We start from the raw sequence: 19,173 nt of genomic DNA on the forward strand, positions 1-19,173 counted from the left end.
ACTTTGTGTTTTAATACAGAAACTTTTATCGTAAATGATCTGGTTATTGCAGGATAACTTGTTGGTTTTCACTGTTTCCCTGTTAGTAGTTTTAATATTGCGGCTTAATCAGTAAATCAGTGAACTTTATACTTGGCAGAAGGTAGAGGAAGAGCTCTGTAACAGTGTATTTTAACAATATTTTAAAGAATACATTTTTTAATTCTTCTGATGTGTGTTTCTTCATTGAGGTTTTGCATCCATTCAAATTGTGCTGTGAGTTTTCCATGTAGACGTCCAAGCAGCAGGACATGCAGAGGAATGTAGGACTCTGGGAAGCGTTGTTTGACATTTTGACAGTAACTGATAAGACTCTATAAACACAAGTGTGTTGTATAAGCAGCAGAGTTTCTCCTCTCTGCAGTGTGTTTGCTCATTAATGCTGCACCGATTCCTGGTTCTGCTACAGCTAAAGTTTGGGTCTTGTTCTTTGGTCTGTGATGTTCTGGAGATGTTTCGCTTATTGATTTTCTGTGTGTTTGGAGCTATCTTCAGGTGGGTCTCTGCTTCTACAGAAGTCTGCACCAACAGCCTCCTACCAGGAGCTAAAGGTAACATGTGTTTGTGCTGACTGCATGATGGTAAAACCTGTTGGAAATCTGCATGATGCCCTGAAGCAGCTTAAATAGAAACCTACTATTTATATTTTCCTGCAGCAAGATGTTTAATTTAAAGCCAAATAATCTGCTGTCTTTACCATCGTTTGTTCACAATCCTGAAGACGAAGTATTTCAAGCTTCATCATCAGCGTATAGTAGCCTTAAGTGAGGGTGTATTTCAGTATGTTTCAGGCTTTACTGAGCTGATGATGAAGCATCCAGGCATTAGGTGTCCTGTAGTTTACAAGTCTTCTGTCTGCAGAGCCTTCGGAGGGAATGCCTCCCTGAGCGTGTTCTACAGTTTACGACATCCAGTAGCTCGTTCTCCTGCTGATTCAGTCAGACAGACCTAATAAAATAGAAAGTTGGGCTATTTTTTCAGCTCCTACCGAAAAACATGGCATCTAGTTCTGGCTCAAATCAAATCCAGAGACACGTTTCTAAAGGAGTCGACAGGAAGAAGCAGAAAAAAAATTAGACCAGAGGCCACTGATTGAATTTTATGGTTACTGAAAATAGAAAAATTGTATCTTCAGTCTGCATAAAAGTTGTTGCTGAACTTGAAGTGTTCAGTGGATAAAGAAAAGGGCGACTGTAACATTCAGCTTCCCACTGAATTTTCTGTACTGGTAAAAAAGCCCCATTGTGACGGTGTGTATTTAGACAGCTGCCCCTAAAGTGAACTGATTATTTGTACAGGACTCATCCAGATACGACCGACCGCAGACTCTGACTGACTGAACATTCACTCACGTCTGCGTATTCGAGTGGGTGTCAGATGTGCATTTTTCAACGTTTCATACACCCCAAAAATGTCTCCTTATTTATTTTAACCTTTTTCAACAAACACACTTTTATTGCTTTTACTGGTACTTTGGCTGCATCATTTTAAATAGATTTACTGGCATTTTTCTTTTTATTGAGATATAAGAATGTGGGGCACTGGAGATCAAAACACTTCAGTTCTGTTTAAGAAAGATTTGATGGCACTGAACATCGAATTACAATATTTTACCAACTCAAATTGCTCTTGCTGCTTAGTAAATGTGAAATCATTCCCAGAATATATATAAATCGTGTGATTTAATACCTCAAATCACACAAATGAGGCAATTTAGTAATTGTACTGGTTTCACTCCAGTAGTGCAGAGAAAGAATCTCATGCAGGCAGAATGAAAATGCTTCCTGCAGAGATGAATAATCCGTTTTCCAAAGTTCTCTTCCAGACTAACAGAAGGAGTTTCTTAAAATCCTTCATTTCAAAGTCAAGCACTAAAAAAGATATAAGCTGCCATCTGCATCAACAACTGGGGAAAAATTACTCCTCTAATAGACACTCAGAAGCCTCTTAAGATTTCTTGCCAGGAGCTCTTTGATCGTCGCAGCTGCCAGAGATATTTCTGCTGCACCTCGTTTGTGCTTTTAGCTCTGAGAAGTATGTCGTGTCATTAATGCTTTTTATAGGAGCTTTTGAAATTATATTGGTTTGACCTAATGTTATATTAAAACCGAACATAAATGGTCGGCCTTATGTTTACCAGCAGTCTGGGCCTGAACCGTGCTGTAGTACTGACTCTCTTTTCATGATTTGCATTTAGCTTTCTTGGTATGGTCTTTTCTTCTAAATCCAGGAGACCAAGGTGAGATTGGAGAGGAGGGAGATCTGGGGAAACTGGGGAAGTATGGACCGTCAGGACTTCCAGGTATCGAGAATCTGCGCATTTAAAGCAGCTTTCCTACTATTTATTTAATCATAAATACGATTGTATAAGAGGACTGGTTAACCAAAGTGCAGACGCTGGTTAACAGTTTCTTTTACAGGCATGTAGGGAAACAACCTGAGCTGGGATCAGGAAACCTGAAGCAAAGTTTTGCACAAGTTTCTGTAAACCCGCAGCCAAAGTTTAGGCTGGTAGCTGAGAACCTGAGACTGAGGCTGAGCAGAGCTGAAGCAAAGAGAGGAAGATGTCTGAGAACAGAGCCTAAATCATCCATGAATCGCTTGCACAGCCTCCAGAGTTGGCAGCTCAGGGGGGATTTGAACCAAACTCTGATGGTTGTGATCTGATCCAGCTGCAGCTCACCTGAATCCACTCTGCAATCAGACACACAGAAGCAGTTTCAGCGATTAGACACGTCCCAGACCAGTAACGTTACCACATTCACACTGGACAACAGAATAAAATAATTAAAGCAATGCAGCTTACCTTTGAGTCCATTAGTTGAGGTATTCAAACTGGCTGGATGACCTGGAAGATTTCAGAACCAGTGAAGAAAAACTGCAATCAGTGAGCAGGTGTAGGTGATTAGTACGAAGCAGGTGTAGGTGATTAGTACGAAGCAGCAGAATCAGGTGATTACTCTGAGGCCACAGAAATAATATTTTTTACTCATGTTTGCTATTTTTCCAAATATGCCCCAAATATGGCAGTTTTCTAGTATTGCTCAAGCCTTACTTTTCCTAAATTCAAAATTGTTGTTTTGTCTCTTCTGCAAGGAGCTCATTGTATGTGAACACTTCAGTGAATGTCCCAGCAAAGTTTTTTAACCTGCTTTCCTGATACTACACACTACAAAAAACAGCTCTTGCAAACTCAGCTCTTGATTTCAAATGCATTTAATTTGAATATATGAAAAAGTTTCATGTATAAATGAAAAAAATTCTTCATTAGCAAGTTTCCAGCCAGCAGCAAGAGAACTGAAGGGTAAAAAAGTAAAATGTGGTGTGGCTGCTCTACTTTATATTCACACATGAAGATAAAGTCTGACTTCATCTCAGTGACTCAAAAATATTATTTTCACTGCTGGTGCAGCCCTAACACACCGTTTGTTCTTAGTTCCTGAGACAGTGTCACTTCTCCCAGTGTTTCCTGACTTTACTGTCTATGTCTGCTGTGACAGACAGACAGACAGATAGACAGACAGACAGACAGACAGACAGACAGACAGACAGACAGACAGACAGACAGAGAGAGACAGACAGACAGACAGACAGACAGACAGACAGGGCATCCAGTTTCACCACATGTTTTCCACTGAGCCAACCAGCCATATAATACATCTATGCACACACACGTGTTAGGAATGTGAGCATCGACACACAACTTGCAGATGGTCGTATTCACACACTGCATAGAAGCTCTGGTTCGTGCCTCTTCTTCTGCTCAGATGTTTGTTTTCTTCGATAACTTCACATGAACACCCTCGACTACACACTGCTGTTGTCAGTGTGTGTGAGAGACAAACGCCTGCACCGTGTGGAAGGTGTGTATTCAACTCTTCAACTCTGCAGATATTATTCAGCAGCACAGCAGAGCAGTGGTTATGGCCTGTCAGTGCTGAATGCAGGATCCTGTGATGACGCATGTATTCCCCGTCTTCATTTAGGCACTTTTACAGGAAACAGTTGCTTAATTTTGGAATGTTAAAAGGGAATCCATGACTGTTGATGCTCTGGTGGGCAACAAAACCTGTTTGTTGCTCCGTGCTCATTAACGTCAACCAACTGCTGCGTTTCTACATTTGTTAATTGGGCTTTAATCAAAAGTGCTCCAGAAGTGGAAACACAAGGGTGAGAGTAGGTGTCGTTTAATGAGCATTTGAAGAACATGCAAAACAAATGGAAAATCCAACTCAAGGCCTTAGTTCATGTGGCCCTGCTGCTTTTCCTCCATCCACTGAGCTCTAATAGCCAGAAATATTCATATCTGACCTTTTGGAGTGAGCAAACAATATTTAAATGTCCGGTAATTTTGTCATTTTAAGCCTTGAGGGCATGTAAATCCTGTTGTTTGAAATGTGTCTGAGGTTCCACAATTCCAGATAAAAATGTGGCCTTCAGCTCCATTCTAATCCAGCAGCTGGAGAATCCAGACGTTAGACCAGTTGGAGGGGTTGGCCATTGTAAAGAGTGAGAGCAGTGATAGCAGCGACTGTTATCTGGACGGTTTAACTGGCAAGCATTAGCCAAAACAAGATTACACACTCAGAAAGGAATAACAGCAGAACAACAGATTGAATTTCTTTATATGGCAGAGAACAAACACGTCTGATGACTTCTCTCAATCAGTCCTTGGGTCAGTGTTGTCAAAATATTTACTCTGCCAGGGTGCGTCTCAGGCAATCGTGTAGAAAATTCCATGAAAATTGCATACAGATTATAGAGAAATTTCCCAAAGGCAGAACTCAGCGGACCTCACACGATCCATAAGACCTCACACCTCCTGCCAACACGCTCCCAAATCAGCGAGTAAAACAGCGGCAGGAGGAAAGTGGGGAACACGTGGAATAGTATTGAATGTCTAGCTGTGTGTGGGTGTGGGTGTGTGTGTGTGTGTGTGTGTGTGTGTGTGTGTGTGTGTGTGTGTGTGTGTGTGTGTGTGTCTGTCAAATCCCTCTAGCAGCAAAGGCTTCTCCGGTGCGTCACTTAGTGTTTCAAACGCCATCAATTTCCAGTTGAATAGTTTCCTGAGGAGACACTGGCAGGAAGCCTCCGTCTGCTCTCTGGTTTCCCACAAACACACACATACAGATACACACAATCTACACTTTCACTAGAACACTAGAACATCCAAAATCAGGCAGAGAATCAGTATCTCAGTTCCTGTAAAGCCACAGCAGGCAGTAATCAGATTACAGAGAAGGACAATAATCTGATCAAATGTCGGAGGTAATAATAAATTAGCATTTTCACACCTAGGATTCTTAAATGTGCTAACAATTTCTCAACACAAAGTATTAAAGTGTCTGAAATCAGTCAGGATTCACTTCCTGGAATAAAAATACCAAAAGTATGCAAAGCCTTAGTGCTTGCAGAGATAATCTCTAAAAGATGGAAAGCAGTTGTACTTATTAGGCTTGAGAGCAATAAAAGAATCACAAAAACAAAGAGAAAATGATGGAAGCAGTCATGAAAAACTTAATAATTTGAAGATTACTTTACGTCTAACATCTAACTAGTGTAAATCTGACAATGAGGAAGCTTTCTGCAAATATAATGTAAAGTTTGCACCCTTTCTCCTGCTATATTTTGCACACGGTGTTGGATGGATGATGATCATAATGAGATCATGAGATTCATCATTCCTCCTTCTTTCTCCTCTTTACTTTTCTTTCTCCTCCACAGGAGTTCCAGGAGATGCAGGACTTAAAGGAGAAGTTGGCCACATAGGAAAGATGGGGCCTTCAGGAGACGAAGGTAGAGCAAAGGAAAAGTCATTTTATAGTGGCATTAAGTAAACTCTATAGTGCCTTTATTTTATTATTAAAATACATCATTTTCATTAATGAAACATTAGAGTATATTAGATTAACGTAACTTTATTGGAACTTCATAACCATCAAATGAATAAATTTAGCCTTGATCCAGTGACATTATGAGCTCTTTTTTTAAATAAATATAGCAGTGAGTTTTCCACAGAAGCTCATGTTAAATATGTTTTAATGAATAAATAGAGTCTCCTGAGGTAAGAGTAGACTGAAAACTTTAAGCAGAATAGACATCTATATACAAATCAGTGCATTTAATTAGTCCCAGGACTAAAACACAAAGCAAAAGCTGCTTTGAAGCTGCTCATTAAAGGGTTCGAAGCTAACGAGACAGTTTTCTTTCAAGGTCCATATTTCTCTGAGTTTCTTTCATGTTTTCACTTATCACATCCAAAGACAGAAGAAAACATAATCCTGCAACATGATGTCATGCGGCTGCTTTGCCCGGAGTGGCTGAAACAATTTCTATCTTTACTTTTATTTTTATGAGCAGTCATGTTCCGCTGCCTTCCGAGATATTCACTTTCCTCAGTGTTCATTATGTTTAATATGTTTACAGGAAAGTGGCTGAGCATCAGCCGTCTCAGTGGAGCGGTGAGGTCACAGCTTTGGATTTTCCTTGATCCTGAGAGCCTGCAGCTCATAAAACACCTGGAAAAAAGCTTTTTCTGTGCAATGCCAGCGTTAACACAATCATGGAGTAAAATTCAGTTACCGTTGAGCAAACTGAGGCTCATAAAAGGTTTAATTTCCCCTTCTGCATTAGCTACACCGGTGTTCATTTGAGATGCCCTTAAGATTATTATGATATTTCTATCTGTACATCAGACTATCTACAGAGCTTGTGCTGTATTTTGGTAGAAGAACATTTATCTAAAGCAACAAAAGTATAAAACTTTGGGATGTTCTGTGCTGAGTGTCCCCAGAGGACAGTGTATCGCAGTGTTTTTTATCCCAACCCGCTGAGATTATCACATTTTTGCCTGGAAACTCAACTTTTTATCCCATTTATGTCCCAGAACTCGAGACCACCTTGTGATAGAATCTCACCAGTGAGTTCTTGGACTGCACCCGACTTCAAACCCGGCCTTCATTTCATTTATTTGTCAACCACATAAATGTAAAGTTTTGTCACTGCATTGTGCACGCTGTCGTACTTTGATGATGGACATGCAGATGAAAATAGTCAAACCCACCTTTATGTTAGTTCCTGCTACAGAACCATTGTTGCTCTGATCAAAGACTGATGAGGTAAATAAATAACAGCCATGTAGTCACTGCTGGTAAACAGTCTGATCAGAGCGCACAGTGTGTTACTGTTCAGCTCTTCCTCATACAGAAAAAGGCCACTGTGATGTTTGTACTAGAGTCCACTTCCCCAAAATGTGCAACTGTCAGTTTGGTTAATTTCCACAACGAAGATAAAATCTGAATTTTGCATCGCAGAACATTTACACACAAAGTATAGACTTTAACGTCTAAATCAAAAAAAAAAGAACATTAATTTTATTGTGTTGACATGTCAACGTCTGTTTGAACCTTTGAAACTAATAGGTGAAACTGTGACCTGAGTGACTTTCTGTTATTTTGCAGCCATGTGTAATGTTTTAATGTGTGATAGCGCCATCTGGTGGTGGTGGTAACTACATCACAACGTGAAGATTGAGTTAATGGTAGATAGTGACAGTTATATTTCAAGTTATTTATATTTGTGATAAGCTTATATTACATGAATTTAAAGGTGGTTCTGTCTCTGATTTTTGTTCCTCTATAGGTGATAAAGGTGATAAAGGTGTGGACGGACCCTCAGGTTTAAAAGGGAAACCAGGTGAGTATGAACACACTGCTCGCTTTTTTAGGTCTGAACTTCAAGTGTAAGTTGTGTTTCTGTTTGTGTGACTCTTGTTTTATCCTTAAGGTACAACATGTGACTGCGGCAGGTACAGGAAGGTGGTTGGACAGCTGGATGTTAATGTGGGGAAGCTGAGGGACGCTGTGAAGTTTGTCAAAAACGGTGAGTCCTTTTTGTTTTAATCCAGTGTAGATTTAGTGTCAGCAGGTGAATCGGATGTTCTTATGACTGCTGGAAACCAGCTGCAGCAACTGATTTTTGTTGCTACAATCATTCTCAAAGTTTGTCAAGCATTTTTTATTTTACCTTCTCTAATGCTATTATACTCTAATATATTAAAACATCTTTAAAACTGTGATTTTAAGGCTTATGTTTGATACTAAATAGGACTGGGAAACTGGGCAAACACCAGGTTCATTTAACCTTCCTGTTGTGTTGCGGGTCAAATTGACCTATATGAAAGTTAAAAAAAACCAACAAAACAAATTGTAAAAAATCATCTTTGGTATGAAACTTCTGCTGCTTGGTTCAATATGTGTAATCAACATATAAAATGAAAGTGGTTCATTTCACATATTTGAATGTTTATATTACATAGATACTGTTCAGGTCAATTTGACCCAGCAGTCAACATGGAAGTTAAAAGGGATGAGAATGGATGAGAAGTTTCAGATGCTATATTTTGTGCCACGATGTCTCTGGAGACAAATCCTCAGCACTGATTTGTCTTGACTTTAAATCAGCAGGTCAATTCGACCCTGAACAGAAGAGGTGTCTCATGTTAATTTATCAGCAAGACTCCATAAAAACAAAAAATTTCAAAATGTAATTTTTTTTTTTAAATCAGTGTTGTGCAGAACAATGGTATTTTATATGGACGTTATTCCAATGTACGGTAAGAAAAAAATTTCAACATGCATTGTTTATGAAAAACGAGTGAATTATCCCCATTGAACCATGATCTGTGAGAGATAAAGAACATCACTGCACTAAATATTGTGATTGAAATGGTTAGTAATGTAGTTAACAATGAGATTTAAACAATGGTTCATGGGATTTTGTGGTTTCTGACACTTCTGGGTAATTGACGTAGGAACATTATTGTTTTTCCTGAGAAAAGAGAGGGTTAAGATTTACATGACGTACACTCATCTTTTCATGCATGCTCCTCATCCTATCATGCAATTAAATTCAACTTTCACTGAGTTTTTCATACCATTTTTTCTCTGTGACTTTCCACTCTGGCAAGCATAATGTACTTTCCATACAGATAAAGTAGAAAATAAATCCTTGTTGTTCTCAGTGAGTAAAAATACAGTAAATTATCTTTTGAAACATGTCCTTATGATGCTTCCTGGTGACCTTTAACCTCTGAATCTGTCTTGTATAGTGGTGTTGGGCTTGAGGGAGACAGAAGAGAGATATTATCTACTGGTGAAGGAACCCAAGAGGTTCAGAGACGCTTCAATGAACTGCAAGCTTAGAGGAGGAACACTGGCCATGCCGAAAACCAGCAACACCAACCGCCTCATGGCAGAATATGTGCTTCAGGCAGGGCTGACGGGAGTTTACATCGGAGTTCAGGCTCAGAGCACGGTAAGAGAGAGTTTATGGTCCTAAACTAGAAATAGAATAATGATCAGTGGTTTTACAACAAGCAGCAAAAGCCAAAGCAGAAGTGAACAGAGGAATGGATGACCAAAGACTGTAGAAGATAGGTGTAGACTGAAGCCTTAAACCTATGTTGTTTCTTCTGGCCAGCAGGGGGCGACTCCTCTGGTCTGACTGTATAGACATCTATGAGAAAATTCTTCAACTTCTTTGATTTGTTACCTCAGAAAACATTTTCCTATTTACTGTATGGTCTCAGTCACTAGTTTCAAGTCTTCTTCTATACAGCACGATGCTCATTTAGCAAAATATGGCACCAATTCAGAGTCAAATAGACAACAAAGCAATTCACAGGTCACAATAAACTACTCCTCTGCCGTGTTCTTGTCATCAGGTTGGACCAGGAAGTTATGTTTATGCAGACTCCAGCCCTCTGCAGGGGTTCGTAGCTTGGAGTAAAGATGACGAGCTTCACTCCAGACCATCTCCAGCCACCAACTCCAGCTGTGTGGAGCTGCTCAGCACTGGAACGTGGGGTCATGTGGAGTGTGAAGCCTCCATGTTCTTCGTCTGCGAGTTCCCAAAGAGCAGAAGAAGAGGAGGAGGAGGAGGAAGAGGGACGCCTGCCTCGGCCTCGTCCTGAATGCATGGCCATACAGTACAAAGCATACTGTAATTATTGGGATGTGTGTGCTGGTTGTATTTGCAGTATGTATGGCACTGATGATGAATCTGAAAAATTAAAAGTAACTGAAACTTCCAAAACAAATTGTGCAAGAAATCATCAGTAAAATAAAACTGACTTTATCAGATTAGCAGCTCTTTGTGTCCTCAGAGTTGACCAATATTCATCTCACTGTTAAAGGAAATTAGGTTTTATCAGCACAAATTCTGATAGAATTACTTCTACCACTGCCTTTAAACAATGGAGGTCAATGGGATAGCATTTGTAGCGCTCATAGCATTAAAAAAAATACCCGAAAAACTCTGAAGTAGTCGGTGTTTCTAATTTTTCATAGGAAATAGCAGTTCAATATCACCTCTGGCTCGTGAATGGGCATGAAAAACACTTTTATTAAGTGATTATAAGGAGAATTGGTGATTTGGGGCTTCACTGTGATACATCTTTCAGTCGATAATGTCTTTTAGCTTAAACATTTTACTGTGACTGCAGCAGCTACCATTACAGATATTACAGACCATTACTTGTTTGACCTGCAGTTCTAGTGTCTTTGTGCTCGTTAGGTTAAATTGTCCTTTTACCTCCATCTAAAGATATCTACTTGGGACATTTACTCCAAACAAGAGTTCCACATCCATGACGTCTTTTTCCTTTTTGTTTTATGTATCTCAATAAAGTTATTTCTATCCAAATCATCCACCTGTTTTCCAGTGATCGTCCATGTTTGCTGTTTGATCCATTATTTACAGGTGGACTGTGGTTTGCTGCCTTTTCTTTGTACAAGTTCAGTCTGTAATCTTCATCATAACGTATTTTTTCATTTCGTTCATCCTCTGCTGCTATGATACAATAAGTTTCAAGGTAGATGCAAGATCTGTTTTTTTCATATTTTTTTTTTTACATCTTTCATAGCATTTACATCTTTCTATTTCCACAACATGCTTCCCATTTGACGTTTATTTAGTGCAGGTCTATCTGTGGCATTTTAAAGATGAGCTGAAGATATTGATGAAGAAGTTGCTGCTTGTTTGGTCTGTTTTAACCATTAAGGTTGCTGGACTGTTGTTTGGAAACGTTATCATGACCTTCAATAAGTGTCCGAGGATTTAATGAAGAAATTTTCCAGAAATCTGCCTCCAATCAAATGTTTCCATTTTGGACCCAAACCAATCCACTGTCTTATTTTCCCTTTATTTCAGTAAGTAAAAGCATCTGGAGCATCTCTGAATTCATTATCTTAAAGTTTTCCACATCACTAACTCTGGGTCAGTGTTTCCACCATCAGTGAGCAGAGTTCATTCAGTCAGAGTTCATTTCATTTTTCTCTCTTCAGTCTTCATTCTGCTTTAGTCCTAAAAGATCACACTTTGTTAATGATCTGTTTTCATTTTGGTTTGTTTCCATCAGAACTTTAATCCAGATATTACATCCTAACAAGCATTTCTGTGTGTTTCGTGCCCTTTCATTTTGACAGGTATCTATAATATATCGGTTTTAGTGATCATCCACAGTCTATCTCATACATTTAATGAAGTTCTTGCTTTGTTTACATGAAACTCTTTTCCTACTTACCACCTGTCTGCCATTACATAAATATATTCTATCATTTATGATCACTGTCTGTTATCATTCATTCCAGAAACAATGTTGTTTATTGCAGGAAGTCATTTCTCACTGTTTTTAATGGTTTAATTCAAGGACATGTGAACTGTCACGTTGTGCTTTCTCATTAAATTTAAAAATCCTTCCTGTTTTTCTGCTGTTTCTGTTTCCTGTCTTGGCAGGTTTGAGAGGGCAAACTGGGACTTTCAAAATAAAAACACCTTTTGAGCGGTAAATGCATCTTTATGCGTCTACGCTGTTAAAAGGATCTGTGGTTTTTGATACAGCTCCAGAACATAGTGGATGTACTTCAGGTTGATTTCTTGGAGAACTTTTGGATCAAGGAGAACAACTTAGTCGTGTTTTTAAAACTCAGGATATCAGTAGAAGCTTGTTTAACTAATCACCTTTGTCTCCAACTATTCTTAACTGAAGCAACTTGATATGAGCAAAAAGTTGAAAATTCTTAGCTTACTGAACTCAAGCTTTTAAGGCAGTTGGGTTACATATTAAGTGAACAGTTGAACATATTAAATACATTTTCTCCCTACAATCTGGTGCGTAAAGAGTATGCGCTTATATTAAAGTCACAGTGGGGTTCATGCACACACGTGAAAAGTTTTCCCTAGCTGTCTTCTAACTGTGAGGTTCACTCTGAAATTCTGATGCAAATAACACCAAAATTAAATCACAGGTTTACTTACACTGCTGCCATAAATGTAAATAGATGTGGAAAAAATGTTCAAGAAAAGTCAAGTATTAAGTGATTAGAGAACAGCTTATATAAAAATGGAATTTTGTGCTATGTAAATCCACTACAAGTCACAACTACTGTGAAGAAAAAGCCTCAGTGTTCCTGTAAATAAGACTAGGAGCCAAGAATATCTTCCTTCCTCTCAGATTAGCATTTGCTGAATCAGCTTCACATTGAACCTTATAAAAGCTGTTTGTCGCAACACTCGGAAACTTTGAGACCAGAATCCAAAAGATGTCAATGGCGATGTTTAACAAGTCACAGGAGGCTGAAGGAGACACCTGGAATGAAACAGATACTGAAAAAAGATCTAAATATGGATGGAGATCTCAATGTCCAGGTAGGATGGAGCCACATTCCTGCAAAATATGGAATGTTAGCTATAACTTAAATGTATCTGTAGTTGTTCTAAAAGGTTATGATGTGTATGAAGACATCCAGTTACCTCTAATTAATGTGGTGGTTTTCTGGTCTGGTGGTGGTTCTGTGGTCCAGTGTGGTGGATCAGAGCTGCTGCAGTGTGTCTGGGACTCCTGCTGCTGCTTGTGATCTTGGGCTTGGTGGCCCACAGTAAGTACACCACTGTTGAACTCCTCACCAGGAGCACAAAGACAGATTTAAAACATCATCTCTGTGGTTTCCCGTCAAACTAAATGAACTTGTTGCAGATGCCAGTGCTATCGGTCAGCAGCACTCACTGCTGGATCATCTGATGAAGCGTGAAAAGCTGATTCACAACCTGACGACAGACAACAGCGCTCTGAGAGATGAGCTGAATCAGATGAAGGTTAAGTCCAGCAGACTGACAAAAGAGATGGAAGAGCTGCAGAGAGAATACAAGACTGTGGTTGCAAGTCGAGACCACTTACTGCAGGAATACACAACTTTAAACAGCAGTTCAGCATGTAAGAAACACAGCTTTCAGCAGACACTAAACTTGTCTGACACAGAAAACATTTTAGGGATACTGTAAAATAATTCTTTTTAAAGCAGGTTTAAATACATCAAAGAAACATAATTTTATGGTAACATTGCAAAAGAACAATTTACTGTTTGTAATCATGCTCATTTTTGACATAGAGATTATATACAGTTTTAATCAGGTTTAGTTTTTTTTTTACAGTCAACATACGAATCTATATTTTTTTCTGCCAATTTTCTGTAAAACAACTGTGGGTTATACCAAAACTGTTAATTTTTTTAATAGTGTGTCAACAGCCAGAGGTAAATTTAAAACACAGATCCTTGTTGATCAGCTTAGTGGCGGTTTCTGCAATGTCATGTGATCTGTGAAGTGCCCTACCATTGGCTGAAGTCTCTTATTGTAGGCTAGGCTTTCTAGGAAATGAAAATGGAACAAGGAAGACATGAAAAAGTCTTGTTTCCTCTCAGATCAGTGAGAAAGTTTTAGGGTCAAAACAGCTGAAACACTGTTCTGTCTGCAGGTAAAGTTTGCCAGCGTGGATGGATGAAGTTCAACAACAAGTGCTACTACGCCTCAGCAAAAGGAGAGGCCAAGAACTGGGAGGACAGCAGGAAGGACTGTCTGAAAAGAGGAGGCGACCTGGTGATGCCGACCACAAGAGAAGAGCTGGACTTTGTGGTCAGAATTTATGAGAGAACTTGGATCGGTTTGTCTGACAAGAAACATGAGGGAACGTGGCTCTGGGTGGACGGATCTGAGCTGGTGACGGGGTTCTGGGACACTGGAGAACCCAATAACAGTGGAGATGAGGACTGTGCAGAGTTCATAAATGGGAAATGGAACGATGCTCTTTGTAGCATGACAGTACCATGGATTTGTGAGGATTAAGAACCAATGGGCAATAAGAGTTTGAGCAGCACATGCTTTTATATTCATACATTTATATTCTCCTGCTTCTTGAATGTCAACTACAAGTGTCCAGTAGTCAGCTAAAGTCTCCATCCACATGTAAAAACCATCTATATCATGTATATAATGCCAGTCTTAGTTTCCAATCACTCAAGTAACTGAATTTTCTATAATTCAATCATTGAAACACATGAATTTTTGTCACAGAGAAGCTCGTAGATGGAAACCAAAATAACCTACCTGAGGTGAAAATGGACATTTAACCAAATATCAGCATGTCTGTATGTATATTTTTGATCCAGCAGGTTTTGTCATACTTCTAGAAGACCTTTAATAAATCTATGAAATACCATAAATTCATGATTGCTTATTGGGATAAACATTTATGTGTTGAAATGATTCCATCATAGAAAATTCAGATTTATAAGAAGTCATTGAAAACTTACCACCATGATATACAAAGTCTGTACAAGTGTATAGAAACTTCTGTTTTTGATCCTATTACAATTAGTTCCCTACTTACTGATAGAAATATATACAATAATAGACAGTCTGATGACAATGTTGGTGTCTCTTGCAATTTTAAATCTTCATAACAAGCCCTTCAGTTATGCTGCTACTTTCTAATTTGTCCTTCTAATTTCTTTTATATCACTGAAATAAATGTTTAAAAAATATATCCATTAAAAATTATACTGAGCAAGTGTCCTTTTTTGTTATCCTGTTCCTGCTTTTAACAAAAATGCCTAATTCACAGCAAAATATTTAAGTTTAATACACAATGCTGCAGCTTAAAAGTTTTATTCTAACAAACTATAAATGCATCACGAAAAGAATGATGGATTGACTATTTTTATATTGTTTTAAAGAGTTGAGAAAAGATGTGAATATTAGATATCATCAAGAAGTACAAAACATATCAATTGTATCAAGATGTCTGACCTTATTTCACTGCTTGTTTATGGTATTTTCCACCAGAAGAAATATGCTGGTCAAACAAAAATTCACTATAAATCATCAGATATTAATAATTTGATGCAACATCATGCCAGTTACAGGAAGTCATAAATCATGTACACAGTTTTTAAGGGTTTATTTGAGGTTGACAAGGAAAAATTAACTCAAGTTAACCTTGTATTGTGTTCCAGCAACATGTGCTGCTTTTTTTCTCTCTTCTTCTTTTTTTTAAAAAACCAAACTGCAGATTTAAGGAAAACAGTCCTTCCTGTTTTTCTGCTGCTGTGGAGCTGAACAAGCCTCGGCATGTTCACTGAGAGTCTGGAGGGTTGGTCAAGTAGTCAGCGTCTACAAAATAGTTGGTGGAAACTGTGGCTTGTAAATTAAATGAATACTTCACTTAGTTAGGAAGCTTTGTTGAGTGTTTGGTGCATCTTTAGGCCTCTAGAGGGGGACAGTCTGACACGTTATAGAAAGAGGTTCCACTTAGTGCCTTAAAGTTTTACAATCCAATCTGCAAAGTGTATAACTACATGTAAAAAACTCAACTGGTTTTTGTAGATTCACACACTTAGGTACATAAAGGGCCTGATATTCTGTTATTTCACAGGAAGAAAGGTTGTAAAGGTTCACACTGAAATCCTGATGCAAATAAAACACAACTGAAATTAAATCACATTTAATCGCACCACTGCAATACACTGCCGCTCAGCATGAATGTAAAAGAGTGTGAAAAATGTAAAAAGAGATGGTATAAAAATGAAATTACGCTCTTTGTAAATGCAGTGCGTGTCACAATCTGCTGTAAAGCCGTGCAATTAGCTTTCTTGGAAAACATCCCTTCCCCTCAGACTGTCTTTGCTGAATCAGCAACACTTTGAACATTATAAAAGTGGTTTGTTGCAACAGTTTGTGCATCAGACAAAGACCAGAGATCCAAAAGATGTCAATGGCAATGATCAACAAGTCAGAGGAGGCCGAAGAAGACACTTGGAGCACAATGACTCCTCCTGACAAAAGATCTAAATATGGATGGAGATCTCAATGTCCAGGTAGGATGGAGCCACATTCCTGCAAAATATGGAATGTTAGCTATAACTTAAATGTATCTGTAGTTGTTCTAAAAGGCCATGATGTGTATGAAGACATCCAGATACCTCTAATTAATGTGGTGGTTTTCTGGTCTGGTGGTGGTTCTGTGGTCCAGTGTGGTGGATCAGAGCTGCTGCAGTGTGTCTGGGACTCCTGCTGCTGCTTGTGATCTTGGGCTTGGTGGCCCACAGTAAGTACACCACTGTTGAACTCCTCACCAGGAGCACAAAGACAGATTTAAAACATCATCTCTGTGGTTTCCCGTCAAACTAAATGAACTTGTTGCAGATGCCAGTGCTATCGGTCAGCAGGACTCACTGCTGGATCATCTGATGAAGCGTGAAAAGCTGATTCACAACCTGACGACAGACAACAGCGCTCTGAGAGATGAGCTGAATCAGATGAAGGTTAAGTCCAGCAGACTGACAAAAGAGATGGAAGAGCTGCAGAGAGAATACAAGACTGTGGTTGCAAGTCGAGACCACTTACTGCAGGAATACACAACTTTAAACAGCAGTTCAGCATGTAAGAAACACAGCTTTCAGCAAACACTAAACTTGTCTGACACAAAAGATCTTTTCAAAATTCTAAATTAAGTCTGAACCAGTCAGAATGGTGTTGGAGGTGAATAGAACTGAAGTTATGACAAGTGAATATTGAATTACTTTCAAAAACAGCATGAAATAGTGAAAGTAACTGCAAATATCTGTAAAATAATTTGGTTTATAGGATATTTAAGTACATTAAAACGGCATAATTTTACTGTCACATTTTGTAAAAGAACAAATTATTTGTAAAAAATGCTCATTTTTGAAATTGACATTATTTACATTTCATCAGATGCGCTGGCCAGTGCTATCAGTCAGCAGCACTCACTGCTGGATGATCTGAAGAAGCGTGAAAAGCTGATTCACAACCTGACGACAGACAACAGCGCTCTGAGAGATGAGCTGAACCAGACGAAGGTTAAGTCCAGCAGACTGACAAAAGAGATGGAAGAGCTGCAGAGAGAATACAAGACTGTGGCTGCGAGTCGAGACCACTTACAGGAGGTCAAAATGTTAAACAGCAACACAACATGTAAGAAACACAGCATGGACTCACTGCTGCAGAAAAAGTAACTGTAGAAGACACAGAAATACATTCAAATATACTATAAAAAGGTCATTTTTATAATAGCATTCCTAATCACAATGATGATTCCAAGCAGCCCATTATATTGTCTGTTGATTTTTCAGGTTTTGATGTATGTTATATTAATATATATCTGTCAGTGATGTAAATATAACACTTTGTTGAATATAACTGACTGCACAAAAAGCCCAAAATATGAGTTCTCCAAGTGACCAAAGGTGACATTTGAACTTTTCTGTGGCTCTTAGAAACAGAACTAAAGCTAACATTAGGAACCTATAACATACATTTTTACTGACTAGATGTATATTACAGTGCACCTCAGTATGACTCTGTTCTCTTTGGACTCTCTGCAGGTAAAGTTTGTCCATCTGAATGGATACCATTCGACAACAAGTGCTACTACGCTTCTCCACGAGGAAAGACTAAGAACTGGGAGGACAGCAGGAAGGACTGTCTGCAGAGGGGAGCTGACCTGGTGATGCCGACCACAAGAGAAGAGCTGAACTTTGTGACCAGAATTTACGACAGAACCTGGATCGGTTTGTCTGACAAAAAAAACGAGGGAAAGTGGCTCTGGGTGGATGGATCTGAGCTGCAGACGGGGTTCTGGCAGACTGGAGAGCCCAATAATGAAAGAAATGAGGACTGTGCAGAGATCTCACGGACAACCGGGGAGTGGAATGATGTCCTTTGTAGTAGTAAACTACCTTGGATTTGTGAGGATTAAGATGCAAGAGTTTGTCTTTCAGCAGCACATAGCTTATCATTCATACCTTTAAAGTCATACATTCATATTCTACTGCCTCCTGAAGGTCAATATTGGATTGAATATTGGATGTCTGCACTGTAATCAAAAGCTTTTAGTCCAATTAGAACTTAGAAATAGATAATAGACTTACTGCTAATAATTACCATTTCTCTTGTAATTTTATATCATAACAAGTCCTTCAAATGTTCTGCTACTTTCCAGTTTATCTTGCTAATTTATTTTCTAAATAAAAAAAACACTAAAATAAATGAAAATGTAACATACAAACTAAAATTATACTGAAAACACTTTAAGAAGTCATTTATTTCAGTTATTTTACAGCATTTTTATTTTACATATTTTTAAATTGTTTTTGCAATACTCAAAAATGTCAATAAAATTGCAAAAATACACTTTTAATTTTCATGTCTATTGCAAAATAATGCTAACAATTGTATCTGTGAGTAATCAAAAAATTTCAAATGCTTAAAGAATTTTATTTTTCTTTTTTAACAGACATTTATTTTACAATTTCTCTCTCTCTCTCTCTTTCTCTCTCTCTCTCTCTCACACACACACATACATACACATATATGTATGTGTGTATATATATACACACACACATACACAGTCCTGTATATATGTACATATATGTGTTTTATATATATATATATATATATATTTTGTGACAGTTTGTGGGGGGTAACAATTTATCTAAATTTATTTATTCTTTGGTGCCAGAAAGCTATCTTCTTAATATGCTGCTCCTGCTTTCTTCTATAATTAAAAAAAATACATCAATCAACAACTTCTGAATGTTTTTTTTCTAAAATAAACCAAGACAAAAGAGTGAAAGAAGGAAGACTGATTTCTGTCGTTCCATGGATGAGCCAACTGTGCCAAATGTCTTTCTGTTCAGACTTCCTAAATCCCATTGTTGGGATTCTTGGAAAACAGAAGCATGAACAGATTTCCAGCAGAACAGTGACCTTCCATCA

The 19,173-nt window shown here is 38.4% G+C and overlaps 3 protein-coding genes across 4 annotated transcripts; all 3 read left to right on the plus strand.

Moving 5' to 3' along the window:
- Window positions 1-391: 391 nt before the first annotated feature.
- Window positions 392-10,746, plus strand: colec10 (collectin sub-family member 10 (C-type lectin)). 2 transcript variants are annotated; one of them, XM_023286005.3, is made up of 7 exons: window positions 392-590; window positions 2,270-2,341; window positions 5,764-5,835; window positions 7,681-7,734; window positions 7,825-7,920; window positions 9,149-9,354; window positions 9,764-10,746. In XM_023286005.3, exons 1-7 carry the CDS (start codon window positions 419-421, stop codon window positions 10,010-10,012), a joined length of 921 nt encoding a protein of 306 aa, XP_023141773.2. In that variant the 5' UTR covers window positions 392-418; the 3' UTR covers window positions 10,013-10,746. The 2 variants fall into 2 exon arrangements, with proteins under 2 accessions (XP_023141773.2, XP_054869298.1); XM_055013323.1 differs by lacking the exons at window positions 392-590; window positions 2,270-2,341 and adding an exon at window positions 3,662-3,902.
- A 1,858-nt stretch (window positions 10,747-12,604) lies between these two features.
- LOC129349582 (CD209 antigen-like protein C) lies at window positions 12,605-14,949 on the plus strand. The gene is made up of 4 exons (XM_055013325.1): window positions 12,605-12,747; window positions 12,903-12,977; window positions 13,076-13,312; window positions 13,853-14,949. Exons 1-4 carry the CDS (start codon window positions 12,642-12,644, stop codon window positions 14,218-14,220), a joined length of 786 nt encoding a protein of 261 aa, XP_054869300.1. The 5' UTR covers window positions 12,605-12,641; the 3' UTR covers window positions 14,221-14,949.
- A 1,184-nt stretch (window positions 14,950-16,133) lies between these two features.
- On the plus strand, window positions 16,134-18,926 carry LOC111578975 (low affinity immunoglobulin epsilon Fc receptor-like). Its single transcript, XM_023286004.3, has 5 exons — window positions 16,134-16,250; window positions 16,406-16,480; window positions 16,579-16,815; window positions 17,131-17,370; window positions 17,781-18,926. The coding sequence occupies exons 1-5, from the start codon at window positions 16,142-16,144 to the stop codon at window positions 18,152-18,154; spliced, it is 1,035 nt and encodes a 344-aa protein (XP_023141772.3). The 5' UTR covers window positions 16,134-16,141; the 3' UTR covers window positions 18,155-18,926.
- The last annotated feature ends 247 nt before the right edge of the window (window positions 18,927-19,173 follow it).

Source organism: Amphiprion ocellaris, chromosome 9 (genome assembly GCF_022539595.1).
Source record: "Amphiprion ocellaris isolate individual 3 ecotype Okinawa chromosome 9, ASM2253959v1, whole genome shotgun sequence".
Classification (NCBI taxonomy): Eukaryota; Metazoa; Chordata; class Actinopteri; family Pomacentridae; genus Amphiprion; species Amphiprion ocellaris.